Genomic DNA, 17,020 nt, shown 5'->3' with positions numbered 1-17,020 from the left:
GATACAGGGATGATTCCAGTAAGCAGTACATCCTCTTGAGAACAAAACAAGTAGCCTGGCTCATTTCTACCCTGTGTAGTGCCAGCCTCTAGAGGAGGTAGAGGTGGAGGACTCTCCATCTGCTGGGAAGTCAAATTCAGCCAATGTGGTAAGGGGCAGGAAGACTCTTGGAATAATGAAGTCTACTCTATTTGGGTATTCATAGGCACATGAAACACAGATGCTCCCATGTGGCATTTGAGCCCTCTGCACTGACCTGCAGCTTGAGCCTTGTTTGGTCCAAATGCTCCACATGCTGACAGCAATCTGAGGACGTGCAGTGCACACCTGGACTCCTTTCGGCTAAAGACTGTAACCATCAACACCCCATCCTCTACTAACCTTTCCATCTTCTCCTCTACAGCTGTTTCTGCATCCCATTAACAGGACAAAGTGGATTAGTAGAGAAAAAGTGTTTAATACTTATGCAGCAGGGGGAGACTAGTACAGGAGTACTACTCTGGTGTTTGTCTTGCATGGATTTGTCAAATGCAACTTAAAGCAGAGTTTCTGGAGCAGACACCGGGGAACTGGAAAATATTTGACAGGATTCTGGGTTTACCTGGAAGGCAAGAAAGCAGAGCTAAGGAATACTCGTTAAAATAAATAAATAAATAAGTGATCTGTGTTTGAATATCTGGCTTTGTCTTCTGTTTCTATAGGCTGATCACAGCATCCTGCCACACTCCTGAGCTTGGTGATGCTGCAGGTACAGGAATGCAGCTGCTTGCTGTGATAATGTCCCGGTGTCCCACCAGACCTGGCCCTGCAATGTGAGTAGATGTGTTCCAACTGCATGCTAGCACTGCACCACTTGGGGTTTAAATCAGGGTTAAAAAGAGTCTTCAGAGCTGAAGAAAGCTCCATTCTCTGTCTAAATAAACAAGCATGGGTAACAGGTTGGTTAGTTTTTTTTTTCTTTTTTTTTTTTTTTTTTTTTTTAATAAGGAATGTTGTCAGTCCTATTTTATTATGCGTAATAGAAGGAGGTGAAAAAAATCAATATAAGCACTGCACCTAATCTACTTAAACTACAATCACAATGTTATGTGAATGCCTTACAACATTGTTTAAATCCAACAAGAAGACAAGAAAACAACAAATCTATGCAGGGTTTTTTATACATACGGTGAGAAAGTTTGTAAAGTGTTAAAATATATTTTCTGTTCTGTATGCTTCTGGTACAAGGAAGTGATGTGCGGAATACTGTATACTTATGAGCAGAGCCTTGACTTATACAAGCAAAATTCGACTTCAAAACATATACCGTATATCTTAAAATATTACTCCAAATCTCCTACAGTTGCTCATATAAAGTCAAATCCAGCACCTACTAAAGTTCAGCCAGCTGACTCTCTGACTCCAGTGGGCAATTGACTAAGCCCATGATAACTGTGAAGTACCTGACAGTCTAACCGTATTCATATGAAAAAAATCACATTGCATAGATTTAAACAGGAAGACATGCAATAACAAGACAAGTCACAGTATAGCAAAACCTTGTTTCTTTGGTGAAACAGAAGCAGATATAAAAGTTACAAAGATTTTAGACTTTCATTCACAAAAAACAGACATTCACATTATACACTATACAAGATAATATAAATAGAGAAAAGTATTATGTGCATTGTTTGGGGGTAGGGGTGGGGAATGAACCGGCCAACGCAGTGACGCATTGCCATGTTGAATGCACAAAGACTGGGTATCCATGGTGGAGCAGTCACTGCAATTTTTTAAGAGATGTTGCCTGGGACTGTAATCAATGTTCCCAATAAACCATGGCAAGGTCGCCTCATGGGCAGTTCTGCCTGGGACAAACTTGTACATGTTGGCTGGGTTTTCAATTCTTTTCCTTTCCTTTTCAACTTCTTGCATCATATCCCCACACTAACACAGAGGCATAAGCCTCCCAACTCTGTTTGTATTTGCAGTGTTATTTTGAAAGTTGTACATATGTATCCTAGGGAACTTACTTTATTTATCTTTTATTATTTATTTTTTTTCCTGTGCCCAAAGACGTGCAGGGAACTTTGCAGAAATAACCAGACACAATCCTTTATGTGGAGAAGTCCGTTCAAACATTACCTTCTACACTTACTATACACATCCAGGTCAGTTGTCGCGCTGACCAGGGTAAGAAATCATAATAGAAAACTCCTACGCACACACTGCACCAACTACAACCTAAAACCTCTTTGTGCACACACTTCTTCCTAGAAAGCCAAGATCCTGATTCTTCCATAAGTCACACAGTTCTCACCCATCTAACCACAAACAAATGATCCTGTTTAGCAGGAATTTTGTTCTCTGGGAAAATAGCAAAAGATGGTTCCAAAAGTGGAGCTCAGGGGCTAATACTGCACTGGCGAGCTCTTTTAATCTTCTTTGCATGGGTAAAATAACATCCAATAAATTAAATCAGTATGGCTTACTTCATTTATTTATGTACGCTTCACAGCTGCAGCATTCATACACAAACATTCATTACTTTATAAAAAGATTAAAAAATGGTTATATATACAAAATTATTTACTTTTTTGATTTTTGTTTGTTTTTTACAAAAAAAGATCCCCCAAACGCTAGGTCTATCTCCATTTTAGAATGCAGAGACCTGTAATATAGACCTTGTGGTTAATGTTGTGAAAGTCATTTTTTTTTTCATTTTTTTTCTTTTTTTTTTTTCCTCTTTTTTCTTTCTTTCAGAAAAGGTGGCCCTGGTTGATAAAGTTAATGTATTAGCACTTGGATTTTTACAGGCCCTCCTTGTCATATACAAGTCCTCCATGCAGTCCTTTCTCATGAATGATGAGGCTGGAATGGAGAGCAGAAAAAAAGTTCCACATTGCAGTCCCTAGTTCATGCTATATCCCCACTTTATGTGCTCTAAATTTTGCATCACATGGACACACACTGTACCTTGGATGGTAACTGGCACAGTTTGCATTAAAAAGAAAAAGTCATGTCACTTGTGTGTTTATCTTCACCTTGTAATAGCAAATTTCAGTCAGTGAAGTTATTTCAACCATTTCCAGCCTAGGTAAACAACATAAAAACAATGTCACAAATGACTGAAGACCTCTGAGGCCATTCTAACCATAAATATGCCTGAACTTAGTGTGACTTTTCATTTTATATACAGGATTTTTAAAACAACACACAATTAAACAACATTAAAATCATCTTATTTACATTTTCATTGGTGCTAAAATTGAGCTGTTTAAATATTGCAGAAGGCTGGTATATGTCATAAAATGGTCCACACTGATGGCATATAGAAAACTAATAATCATTATAGGCTGGAAATGGTCTCTTTTTATCCCCATAAGCACTTCTCCTCTATATAATTTTTATTTTTTTATTTTTTTTGTTTTGTGATAAACACAATATTTTTGCAAAATGCATTGTGAATACCGGAGTCCATAGTTTCAAAACAATTTGATAATACTCCTATAAGTGATAGAAAAGGCACAGAAAGTTAGAACTTTGGCTGAAATGGTGGAAATCCCCATTCACCATTTAGCACTCAGCGCCTTGAGTCCTGCCACGTCCTGATCCAGCGATGGTAGTGTTTTGATGAATTTAATGATGTTCCCTTTCCTGATGAAGAATGTTTATAGTAGTATTTCTTAGAATAAGTCCTTTGGTATGTGGACGCTGCAATGAAAAGGAGGGAGAAAAAGAATATATTAATTAATTTGAAATGATTTCAGCATGAATGGACTGGCTATGCTTCACATTAATTTTCTATTATTCGTGATTAATTAGGGAGTTAACAAATGATTAACTGATACTAAGGCCATGTTACAGACAGGAGAAGCATCTCTTTAAAACAGTTAGATCACATCTGCAGAAGGCATTGTTAGCATTATTGAGAACCTATGAATTCAGAGACTTTGTAAGAATGTTGCTGCTTAATTGAAAAGAATCTTAATGGCTTTTCTAAAAACAGAAAAGTAATGTTTTTATTAGTTGTTGATTTTTCTACAGATAGTGTGAGCTGTACTGCTGTCATAATCTATAACATAAGGTTTGCACTTCTCTTAAAAATATACTAATTACTTTTCATTATTTATCATTACGGATGCTCATCTTTACATTAATGAATCTATTGTTTCTGAGGCAGCACTGATTCCTTTTCAGAGAACTTACGATTCATGCATGTAATTTTAGGCATATCCCATCTTCCATTCCCTTGGCACCGGATGGTTGGAATATGACGCTGGATGAAGCCATCTTTGCAGTGATATCTAATAAGTGAGTTGATCTCATAACGAGGTTTCATCTTTCCAAAGGTCTTTGCATTTTCCACAACAGGAGGCTGACCACAGGCAACTTAAAGGAAGACAAAACCCCAAACATCAGTTTGTAAATGCCTTTCTGAGGTAAATTCTGTCTATGGGGACGTGTCAAGAGATTTTAGCAAAAATCCCAAGAGACATGTCCAAATAAGGACAGGGAGATCACTCTTTTCTGTAGTTCTCCAGTTGTAAACTGCAAAAACTGGTAAAACTGCAAAACACATGGTTAATATTTCCTTTTTGGTTTAAATTTGTGATATAAATTTGAACCAAAAAATTTTCATACTCACACAAAGAAAAGATTTTCACTGGAAAGCTGCAAAACCTGAAGAGCAGTGAAGTTATTACAAGCATTTAATAAAAAAAAATAATAATAATAAAAAATCTCATTCTCAAAACTTCTCATGTCTTCCTCAACAGCAGACTTTTTAAAAGCACTTAAAACTCATGCACCCTTCAACACACAATGAACATGTTATCAAAATGCTGTAAATGATAATTGGGCAACAGTGGAGCGCACAAGAGATTTTGGTTTCTTCTTTACTTTCCCAGTCTAAAAAGACAGAGAACAACTAAAGTGTTAATATACATCCCCTGGCAACTCTCATGTTTGAGGTTTCATTGACCCAGGTAACTACAGGTTACTTCTGTGTTCAGCAGCATCATGGAGCAGGCCCTCCTGGAAGACCCTCCTTAGCTTGGTCTAAGGCACATGGAAAATAAGGAAGTGATTGGTAACAGCCAGCATGGCTTCACTAAGGGTAGGTTGTGCCTCACAAATCTGATGGCGTTCTATGATGGGGTTACAGCAATGAAGGATAGGGGAAGAGCAACTGACATTATCTACCTGGACATGTGCAAAGCATCTGACACTGACCGCATGATATCCTTGTCCCTAAATTGGAGAGACATGGATTTGATGGATGGAGCATTCACTGGGTAAGGAAGGGTTGCACTCAAACAGCTGTGGCAGACAGCTCAATAACCATGTGGAGATCAGGAAGGAGTGGTGAACCTCAGGGATTGGTGTTGGGACCATTGCTGTTTGACATCTTTGTCAGTGACATGGGCAGTAGGACCTAGTGCACCCTCAGCAAGTTTGCTGACAGCGAGCTGGGTGGTGTGGTCGACATGCTGGAGGGAAGGGATGCCATCCAGAGGGACCTGGATGGGCCTGAGAGGTGGGCCTATGCAAACCTCATGAAGTTCAACAAGGCCAAGTACAAGGTCCTGCATATGGGTCAGGGCGATCCCAAGCCCAAATACAGGCTGAGCAGAGAAAGGATTGAGACCAGCTCTGAGAAGAATAACCTGGGAATGTTTGTTGACAAGAAGCTCAACACAAGCCAGCAATGTGTGCTTGCAGCCTGGAAAGCCAACCGTACCCTGGGCTACACCAACAGCAGCATGAATCATCTGGGTGAAGGAGGGGATTGCCCTCCTCTGCTCTGCTCTTGTGAGACCCCACCTGGAGTCCTGCACTCAGCTCTGGGACCCCAGCAGAAGAAGGACAGGGGCCTGTAAGAGTGTCCTATATGATCAAAGAGCTGGAGCACCTCTCCTGTGAAGACAGGCTGAGGGAGTTGGGGTTGTTCAGCCTGGAGAAGAGAAGGCTCTGGGAAAACCTTACAATGGCCTGCCAGTGCCGAAAGGGGGCTATAGGAAATCTGGGGAGGGACTCTGTGTCAGGGGATATAGTGAGAAGACAAGGAGTAATGATTTTAAACTAAAAGAGAATAGGTTTAGATTACCTATAAAGAAGAAATTCTTCACTCTGAGGGTGGTGAATCCCTGGTACAGGTTGCCCAGAGAAGCTGTGGATGCCTGATCCCTGGAGGGGTACAAGGCCAGGCTGGATGGGGCTTTGGGCAACCTCGTCTGGTGAGAGGTGTCCCTGCTCATAGCAAGGGGGTTGGAACCAGATGATCTTTAAATTCCCTTCCAACCCAAGCTATTCTGTGATTGTATGTAAGCACCAGCTCTAACAGTGCATAACCCCAATGTGCCTTTCAGATTCCTTCAGTCTGAACCTCCCCTGGTGCAGCTTTGTGCCATTCCTGTGCATTCTGTCACTGCTATGCACATCGTTCACAGTGGCATGCAGGTAAAGCAGGCCTGCCAAGTACGTAAATGCCTCTTTTGTTGAGATCTGCAAATGAGAAATTTGCCTGGTTTCAACTAGGAGTTTCTATTGTGTACCATTTTGACCTTGACTCAAGAGCAGATTAAGAAAAGTTTAATATGTGGATAGAGAAAAACAAGTTTGTGAGGCTAACTCAGCTCTAGGCTCACTGTATTGGTCACCAGAAATCACTTAGAATTTGTCCCTTTGTGTTTATAAAACTGGAATTATGCTATAGTTACTGTAAAGTTTGTACCTGTTCCTTTCTTGCAGGTATAGGTCAGGTGATAATTGCATGGAACATCATTCCACTGCCCATTCTCATGCCATATTATAACAACACAGTCTTCTCCAGCAGAAAAGAAACTGTCTGGCTGGTTTGGTCGCCAGTTCTCATATTGCTGCAGAAAAGAGAAGCACACCCATTATTCCCAGTGTTGGAATATATTTACATTTCATTTTACAGAACACAAAATATTACTGTTGATGATGAGCAACCTCAATTGTTTGGTTCAGGCAGTTAAGCACAAACTAAACAAAACTAGATTTACAATATCTTCCCACTCTATTAACAGACAAAAAGTATTTTGATGCAACATTTTACTTACTGTAGACTGGTATCAGGTGAGTAAAACAAGTTGACACATTTCAGTTCAAGGACTATCTCAACAAAAATGTGTTGGATCACACTCTACCTTACATAGGCTGAAAGCACAAAGCCAGGAAATGCAATGAATAAGCTACTACCCCTACTAGTCCATGTCTACTAAATGACAAACCACAGTCTGCGTTCTCAAATTCAAATTATTTATTCTTTGACTTCAGTTAATGAAGCCATGCAATAGGATGACTTTCAGAATTTTGTGTGAAATAAGTAAAGGTGTCAGAAAGTGGCCCCAGATCACTGCAGACTGATATTGCCATTAAAAAGGCTTAGGTGGCAGACTGAGAGTATAGAGCAGCTTGAGAAATGATGATCCAAATTCTGCCTTCTGCAGAGAAATTACCACCACAGACATCTGGATCACATACATATGAGTGAAAATGGAAACTGGCACGGTAGTTTTAGAAGTAAAAATCTGATTGTCAGTATATAACAACAAGTTTCAAATGGCAGAAAAATAGCTTTAGCATTAAATATATATATATATATATATATATATATATATATATATACATATATATATTTTTTTTTCTTCCTGGCACTGCACCTGGAACTTCAACACTGACATGTTGATTTGGGCTGACTCTGCTTTTTAGGTTCAAAGCTGTCAATTTGCAGGTTTGCACTTAATTTAACCAAACAGCTCTGCACCTCCCAGCTCAGCACCTGCCCAAAGGTGTGTCCCTATCAAGAGGGACAGCAGGAAACCAGCAGGAAAACAAAGGGATTATCATACACATAGATAATCTATCCAGCGTCTTTGATAGGGGACATATGCACTACTGTCCTTGAAGTTAGCAGTGGTGGGTTACTGTTTACTCCACTTCTTGTTTCATCTTGATCCCAACTGAAGCTCAGTAACTTGAGATTTCCTTAATGTTATGCAAAGAAAAGCTAGAGGAAATATGGGAAACTATTCTTAGCAATTTTCTTTGAGATTCCTGTTGTGTCACTCCAAGAATTTGATGGTGGCTAAAAATAGATATCTAAAAGAACAGGAATTCACATAAATGCCAGGCTTTAATTGGCAGATAGTCCCTTGTATGGTCAAAATGACAGAGTTCCTACAATGCTTACATCTTTCTGTCTAGAGTTGGCCCACATAAATGTCATAAAAGTTTAGCTTTCTATTTGCTTAGCTTTATGAAATAACCACTATTCATTGCCTGTGCGAAAACATTTTAGTAATACAGTTTACATACTCTGTGTGAGTAGTATTTACCTTACAAGGAATCAAGCTATGAACAACAATAACAACAACAACAACAACAGCAAAAGAGTTAAATGCATATTTTCCTGTTATGTGTCCATCACAGGTTTTAATTATCCAAGCAATTTAACAATCATGATTTAAATAAATTTGTTCTGCACTGAATCTGTTACCTCTAGCAATTCATAAAACATCTTCCTACTTATGTGGGACCAGCTTAACTTCACCTCTATGCTTTAGACTCTCATAGTCCTAAACTGCAACACATTCTAACTTCTTTACTGATGTCCAGAATTCGAAAACTCACATCAACTGAGAAATGAAGAGTATGAGATTTTGTAAGCATGGTAGTAAAATACCATATACATGTGTCAAATGGGATCTGTTGTGTGTGGGCCTCCTGCAACACCTGGTACAAAAAAATAACCAACAAAATTAGCTAAAGAAAATTCTGCATGTACCTCATGATATCTCCTGGGCTGGTGAGGACAATGGGAGGTAAGGGATGTGCCCATGCACAGTGTGTATTATTGTAATTTAGAGTGCTCCCTTTTGCAAAAGGATATGTTGGAAGTGCTGCCTCGCCTCAGGACTAGTGACTTGGCACAGCCGAGCTGGTGAAGGGTCTGGGAATGTGCCGAGGCCATGTGAGATGCCTATTGCTGGCTAAGGCAGGGTGCACACACACACCAAAGGCTTAGGCTTACCCGTGTTATGGCCCCCCTCTACTTGCAGGAGGACACAATCACACCTCACATCTCACCACCAACCCTACTGAAAGGTAGCATCTGCTCCTTTGAGAATATGCCAAGACATAGGGACACAAGGAAAAAGCTGTGAAAACAGTCAGGTTAATGGTAGAAAAGTTTGGTTAGTGATGCCCTGACAGCAAAGCCTCGCGGCTCTGTCTTGTGGAACTGCAGCTGCAGAGAGCTGCATGCTTCTGCAGGGGTCAGTGTGTGGGAACTGGGATGCTTCATGGCAACTGGGGGCATGTGAGCTGAAGGTGCTCATCAGCTTGCCAGCTCCCACCCGAGCCCAAAATTTGTCTGCTTTGTTGGCAGGGCTGCAGCATAATGGCAAGGGATTATATCTGGGCTGTGTGGTTTACTCAAGAATGTCTGATATCCTCCAGCATGACATGCTGTTACCTCATATCTAATATCATCATTGCATGAGTTTATTTTGGCTGAATACCTCTGATTTCATTTGGTTTCAGTGCCAGAATTGCTTAGCAGAGGAAGTTCCAGACTGCTGAATTGTTTCTTAGGTCCCCACCCAGCTCCTCTGTAGTTTTTCAGATCCTTATTTAGCCCCTGATAACATGATAATGATACAAAAAGATTCTCACAGTTTGAGTGGAATAAGTTGTTACAAAAATAAACGAATATTTTGCTTTCTTCTTACAGATGACATTTTTGCATGACCATGAGCTTGACTCTGTTTTCCACTTAAACTACTGTAAACCAGGGGTGCCTGCACTATGTCCAGTAAAACTACATCAGCAGAAACGTAATGGGAAAGAACCAAATCCCATGTTACATACTGCATTGTACTGTTTGTTTTCAGAGATATTCCTTACAATCTCTCATACAAAGTCTGTGAAATGTACAGACACCCCTCCCCTTGCAAAAAGAAGTATCCTAAACACTCAATTCATAAATCTCCTGTTGGAAAACACCACTCAAAATAATCTAAATAAGATGCCATTCTTTAAGTGGCTACATCATTTAAGTTCTTTGTATATCAATGCAATTACTGTCTTGTAGAACAGCTATATTGTACAAAGAAAAAAATAATAAAAGAAAACAAAACCCAATATTTCAATTTCATTCCTTGGCAACATCTACCACTTGGGTTTGTTCATTTTTTAAGATCATGTCCAAAACAGATCAGCTATGTTCACAGAGGAGCCAAAGCCCACTTGTATCATTCCAGCCACCCTGCTACTACCTTGTCTTCAGGGAAACTGATGCTGTCTCAGCACACCAGCGAAGCCATGCTAAGCAGTGCTGTGTTGGAATTGATAAAGTCCAAGGCATCCTTTTACCAACAGTCATGCTTCAATCAGCACCATTAGCACTAGTTTTAGCTGTATCATTCATAAGGTATGATTTAGGGTCCTGAAAACCTAAAGAGATTCAAATGCTAAGTTCATACATGGAAGATAGACCATGAGAAGAAGAAAGGTACTCAGCAGAAATAATTATATTGACCTAAATATTTTTACTGCCCTGGCTAATGTTAAAGCGCTTAAAATGAAAAGCACTTCCATACTATAGGACATGTAAGCTTATAGTGAGCTTCACAGAAGGTCTAGCCCTTTTCCTCCAGCTGTGAAGTATGTCTTGGCGGGGAGGCTGCAGGACGCTGACACTGCTGTGCCAGGCTCTTGGCAAAGCCCTCAGCATCCATGAAGGCAGGACACTTGCTTCATGTTATGAAAAAAAACCTGTGTTTTGGTGTGACCAGAAAACAGCAGGAACTGGCCTTGGCAACAACATTTTGATATCTGTACATGCATTTGGTCCTTTGGGAACCACACACTGTTATGTCTTGCCATCATTTCATGCCAAAAACAGGAGCTCCCACTGCACTCTTTTTGCCTTTCAGGAAATCTTTCTTGTACAGTCTTTTGGCGAAACTGAAACCCATACTAACACATTGGACTTAGTTGTTCTAGTTTCCTTTGATGAAGAGTACTGAAAACTTCCCCGTAGAAAGAGGGCAGAAGGTCCATGGGCTGGAGCCACAGTGAGGCAGGGGACCAGCTCCTCAGGCTTCCCACCTGGCAGCAGACAACACATGGCTGACTGTTTGGAAACTGATAGCCTGGGGAACAGTGGCTATGTATTTTCTTGCCTCATGGGAGGACCTTGGATCTGACGATTACAAAAGTCCATGAAGATGTTTTTATAATAAAAGTTCAATTTATTTATTTATTTCCCCCCGCCCCTCCCTTATATCAGAATGAATTAAATCACAGCCTTAATCTGCCAGTTAGGTGGCAGGATGACAGTCCACCAATTAAATCCAAGAAAACCAGGATTACAGCAAGAGCTGTAAAGTGGCTGATTTTATTAGCTGGTCACTGTTTTTGTCATTCAGATGGTTGGTAATTAAACTGAATGAGCAGAGCCTTCCTGTCACAAACAAGATCCTGCCTTGTGGGAGATTTGTTATTTAAATTTTCAGATAACCAGCCTTACTTGAGGGACTCATTTCCTTTTTAACAAGTAATCCATTCAGCTTTCAGATGTTTGCCCTGTCAAGGTGAATCCAGGAGTGAGTAGTATCTCAGCTTTGAGACATGCACTTAGACATTTCAGCAGTTCCTTTATCTCCAAAAGGCACACCAAGTGGCTGAGATCAATAGCATGGGCTTTGCATTCCAGAATAGTCAACAAACACCATGTTTAACCAAGCACAGCTACTGATGCAAACAAAATGTTACTGCTTGACCTCGTTATTGTGCAAAGGCTAATGATCTTTTCTACAAAACTAAAGCTAGGAAACAGTTTACTTGGAATACGTGTCTTATTTATATTTGTAGGGTTAGTGCCTTTCCTACAGGGAAAATAAAGCATGTTTTCAGCATGTCCAAATGAGTTTAAAGTATAAACCTTTCTTGGCACTTTTTGGGACTTATAATTTCCAATAGTATTTTTATTCTATTTCTTTCTATCTGCTTCCCCCTCTGATTGCTTCAAGATTAATGTAGCAAATAAAATAAAACAAACAACCAACCAAACAAACTCAAGAACAAAAATAAATAAATAAATAAAATAACAAAAGTAAAGCTGCAGGGACTTGGCTGACACGATGCTCTCTGTGCCATGTCATCTTAAAGTGAAGCACTATTTCCTGTCTCATATTTTGTCACTAAATTAGTGTAAGACACCACTGCAAAACTTATTGGCTGCTATCCTCTTTTTTTCCCGCAATTCTGCTATGGAACAGGAATACTTTTTTTTTTTTTTTTTTTTTTTTTTTTTTTGCACAATAGCATGCATTTCTTAAAAAAAAAAAACCTTTATCAGGGGAATCTAGTGAACAAGTCCAGCACTGGGGAAGTTCTCTTACAGCTTGATTGCTTAACTAAAAACTACATCTCGCTTTTAGAGATGTAATAACTTGTTATTGCCCATGGTTTTAGGTTGGCTGAACTACCACAAGATAGATCAGCACAAAGGTAGAATGTGAATAAAGACCAGCTCAGAATGTTTGTGGCTTATGCTGTTAGACAGCACTGAAACTGTTACTTGAGACACTCATAGGAAGTTTGAAAGGGATTGCATTTCTTTTTGGTAGAAATAAAATCAAACAGATCGCTGAGAAGATTTGGCAATGAATAAAATACTTACATTAACTTCACCTAGTATTTAAATACATTTATATACTGAGAAAGACAAGAAACTACCTTACAGCATAGGCTCTGTTTCACTTAATTTCACCCCAAAGGTCTGCAAAAGATCTTCTGTTTAATTTTATGAATGGGAGCAGTTTGACAGAATTAACCAAAAGTATTTGTGAGATTAAAAATTCCAGTCAGTGAATGCTTAAGCACATGCCTTGCATTAAAGACATGGGTGGTACCCAAACTCCATAGGGTAGATCCCATGCATACTTTAGGCGCATGCTAAAATAAAAGCTAAATGTATTGGCAAATCTTTGCTGGGAGAAATATGAGTCAATCAGAAGACAATTGCTATGTCTAAACTTGCCTATGGGTACAAAAAATATCACATGCCACAATCCCAATATTCTTAATACAGAGATCACAGTAGAATGACTTCCCTCAAGCCTCTAATCTGCGTATTTTGTTCATGGGATTTGGGAAAGAGGCAGGATTTGGATTGGGCAGGCACCCAAAATTGGCTCCCCATTGCAGTCATACAGGGAGAAAGAAGGAGCTTTGAACTAGAAATGAAATAAGTAAAAATCAGCTGATGTAGCTGAAATAAAAATCAATATGTATATGTTGTTTTTTTTTGTTTGTTTGTTTGTTTTTGGGGGGGGGCGGGGTATGGAGGAGACGACTAGTTTTTTGACTTTTTTTTTTAAACAGAACCTCAATGTAACAAACTTTACACGAAAAGCACAAAGTGGCAGGTATGTCAAGAAATTCCCACTAGATGGCAGTGTCTACTCACTTCTGAGCCCTGAAGCGAACTAAGTAGTTCCGAGATCACAATTCTTCAGAAAAGATCTCTCTCTTATAAACGCCTTAAAAGCTAACTGAAGTCAATGGACAGCACCCCGATGACTTTGACCTGTTTGATCTGCTCTGCACCAAGTCCTCTTAGGGCAGTGACTTTTATCATGGTTCACACACTCTAGAGTTCAATTTTCTGGGTATATTGCGCGTGTTAGATATCCAGAAGTTCCCTTAGGATGGAGAATGAAAAATGAATGGCACAGGGAGCTGGTGAAATTCTCTTGTTAATGGGCAGGTGTCTTACCGTGGAAGATAAGTGTGGTAGGATGTTAAATGGCATAATACGTATTTTCTGGGATTAACACCAGCTTAATTATGTATTATTAATGTGATGCAAATTGTGTAGGGTGTGACTTACTCTTTTCGTGCACAGCTTCCAGAAGAGTCACTGGAAAAAGAAAATCCTCCACTTTGTCATTTATTTCAACAGTTATTGCAGGTTTGAAGCTGTCCAAGAGCTTTAGCACAGGGCCAGCTGTAATGAGGCTCTGAAGAAACTGCTGGCCCCCTTGGTAAAAATAAGACAAAAAACCGCTTTGTACAAGAGGCCCTTCCTTCAGCCTACAACAGGCTGAACTAAAAACATAACTGTCATTAATAACATTATATAGTTCTCCCCCAGTTAAATGCAGGTCAAATGAGCATCTTAAAAAGAGTCTGTAATGACTGACTGCAGCACAAAATCAAAACATTTGGTAGATTTAAAATCTCCTTCTGCAGGGATCCTGTGGGACATTGGCACAATGAGCTTTTTGTTTGCAGCTGACTACAGTATTTTTTAGTTTGTTTGCTTTATTTAACCCTCGGAGACAGGCTACCTCCCTACAAAACCCCGTGCCTTTTGAAGGGCTTTGTGTTCAATAACGTTACTCTTTATGCGAGGGGTGCAGTTTTAGATTTGCTCAGGTCAGACCATTCTGATTCACTGACCAATAAAGTGGGGAAAAGAGAGGGCTTTGTTTTCTCCAGGATTAAACTTGGGTTTGGTTTTACTGTGTTTTTTATGCAGCTACCTAGGACTGACAACCGGAGGGCCAGCACTGTGAACACACGGCATAAAGGTGCTGTGCCAAAGGGAAGAAAAACTAACGTGGAGTCTCTGGACAGTTTTAAAAGTGGCAATATGCCCCATTACTCTCCTAGCTGGCAGCACTCTCCCAGTGACAGACAATCTGGCCACAGACACTAGCCAGCTCCTTATTACGGCACTAATCTTATGTAATGGGAGTGAGCTTACTGCCCTACAAAGCACTAATTATCAACAGCATTTTCCGAAGGATATGAATAACTCCCCTTGTGAGACAGAGGCCCAAGGCACAACCCCAAGTAGCTATATGTGCTTAATCCATAACATGAATAGCTCCAAAGGACTCCTTTACCGCTGTGCCTTCTCACAAGGGCCCTTAACAGAGAAACGCCAGCAGCCCAAACACAATGGGGAAGCTGCCAAAAGCAACACCAGATTTCTTCTATTTGGATGGGTGTGCTTTACAGCTGTAAAAGTTACTATTCACAGAGCTAAGTGAATTATTTAAATTCAATTTCCCTAAGATACCTTCAAATGTCGCATTGTATTCACAGTGTCTTTGATCAAGCCAATTATTAAATGTTTCCAATGACAGCGTAAATTTTGTTATTTTGTAGTTTGTATTACATCAAATTTAAGATATACAAGGACCTAAGTAGGAATGGACTTCTTTTTATATAGTTGTATAGAACTACAGAAGTTGTATAGAAGTATAGACTTCTTTTTATATAGTTGTATTACTATTTGGGCTTTGTCTTTTTCTCCTGTACCACTGTGATTTTACCAAAGTTATTTGACTTTTTTTCAAGAATTTTATAACATAAGTGAAATGAAGACTCTCTATGAATCATTGTAAAAGAGTTATTCACTATCCCATAAAAGCAAGAGAAAAAAATACAGAAAAGTGCAAGAATAATTTTGATTCTGTATTATTATTATTTGTAAACAAGCTCTTATTTGTAGCTGTTTTGATTCCCTTGTAAAATATCAAGCTGAGGAAAACTAATGCATTTCCACACTAAGTATCAATGGGACAGCCCCACAACCACACTGTAATAGAAGGAAAGCAAATAAAAAAAATGCTTTTAAAAATGTTATATTATTTCCTTCTGCCTCTTCTGTCTGTCAGTGCAGTGAAATGCATATACCTCAAATGTGCTGAGCAGAAATTTGCCTGATTTTGAGGACACAATGAATAATGAAGCTCTAGGAATGCTGGGGTTCTGTGAGCACTCTGAGCTCACTTCAGTGCCTTTGTTTTTGAGATTAACCTTCTGGAAATTAGGGTCTAGGTGGATGAGCCAAAATTTGCAGGCTACAAATCCCCTGCCTCTGGCCCACATGATCTTGTGTGTGGCTGATGCTACAGGTCCAGGCATGTGGCAGTGCCCAATAACTTACAGCTCTCACCACAGTGAGAGGTGAACTTGCTCCACAAGCCTGGGTCTCAGTTTCTTGATAGAACATTTTCTTTTTGTGTTGCACTCACACAGCTGCAATCAGCTCTTTTCCCTTGATAGGCAATGGGAACACTGGAAACACTGCCTAAGTGTTTTTCATGTGGCCCATCAGCTCCAGAAGGCAAATCCAACTCTCCCAACCACCGGAAATTCCGGAAAGCTCTTTCTTTTCCAAAAGAAAAGAAGCAAGAACACGTTGTAGATGAGAAAAAAAAATTGCTTCTTGCCATACAGCTACAGTACAACAAATCAGAATAAATTGGATTCGTGCAGGTGGCCAGCAATACTTTCCAGTGTTAGTGAAATTACATCTCATTTTGGTTTACATATTGGACTAGGTGCCCTAAGCTTAGCCAATGAGCTCCAGAGCTTTTGCCCTGACCATATCCAAGAAGCTCCCACTTTGTCTTTAAGGGGAATTTGCAATAAACAAACAAAAAACGAAAAACAAACAAACAACAAAAAAAGGGGGGGGGGGGGGGGGGGAGGACAAATATAATGTCTGGCCAATAAAAATCTATATAATGAAATACCAGTTTCATGGAAAGCAATCTGTTTATGTGAAAGTAGTACCTGGACTGCCAGCTGAACTTTAGGGCACCAAAGGTATGACCTAACTACTTTAATCATGTTATTTTGCAGTTTTCAAGATCAATACATTTTTGGAATACAGGGAGTACAGCATGATGAAAAGGTAATGCTTAGCGGGAAGTGCTGAAACTATCTAGACTGCCCAATATGCTGCACAAGGTTATGACATTTTGCCTGAAAAGCAGGAAACTGCTGAGAAGGTTTACCTTGAGAACTACTGTACTACTAAGACCTAAAACTTGTCAAAATCCCCTAAAAGCACACAGATAACTATTCATCACACAGTTCAGTGGGGTAGATCTAAAGGTCTCCTTACATACTGTTTGCAGGAACAGAATCTCACAATAATACGAATTAAAACTGTACATGTTTCTACTTAAAGATAAATTTT

The 17,020-nt window shown here is 39.6% G+C and overlaps 1 protein-coding gene across 4 annotated transcripts in view; it reads right to left on the bottom strand.

Annotated features, from left to right (window-relative positions):
* Nucleotides 1-1,142: 1,142 nt before the first annotated feature.
* VCAN (versican) overlaps nt 1,143-17,020 on the bottom strand; it is a 114,925-nt gene continuing 99,047 nt past the window's right edge. For all 4 annotated transcript variants that reach the window (XM_068667656.1, XM_068667654.1, XM_068667657.1 and 1 more), the window contains 3 exons: nt 6,716-6,860; nt 4,189-4,371; nt 1,143-3,693 (listed from right to left, as the gene is read on the bottom strand). In XM_068667656.1, the coding sequence (XP_068523757.1) occupies nt 3,563-3,693; nt 4,189-4,371; nt 6,716-6,860 (459 nt within the window). In that variant the 3' untranslated portion in view covers nt 1,143-3,562. The remainder of the gene's footprint in view (nt 3,694-4,188; nt 4,372-6,715; nt 6,861-17,020) is intronic.

This window comes from Anas acuta, chromosome Z (genome assembly GCF_963932015.1).
Source record: "Anas acuta chromosome Z, bAnaAcu1.1, whole genome shotgun sequence".
Taxonomy (NCBI): domain Eukaryota; kingdom Metazoa; phylum Chordata; class Aves; order Anseriformes; family Anatidae; genus Anas; species Anas acuta.
Note: the sequence above shows the minus strand (reverse complement) of the source record. Positions and strands in the feature narration are given on the sequence as shown.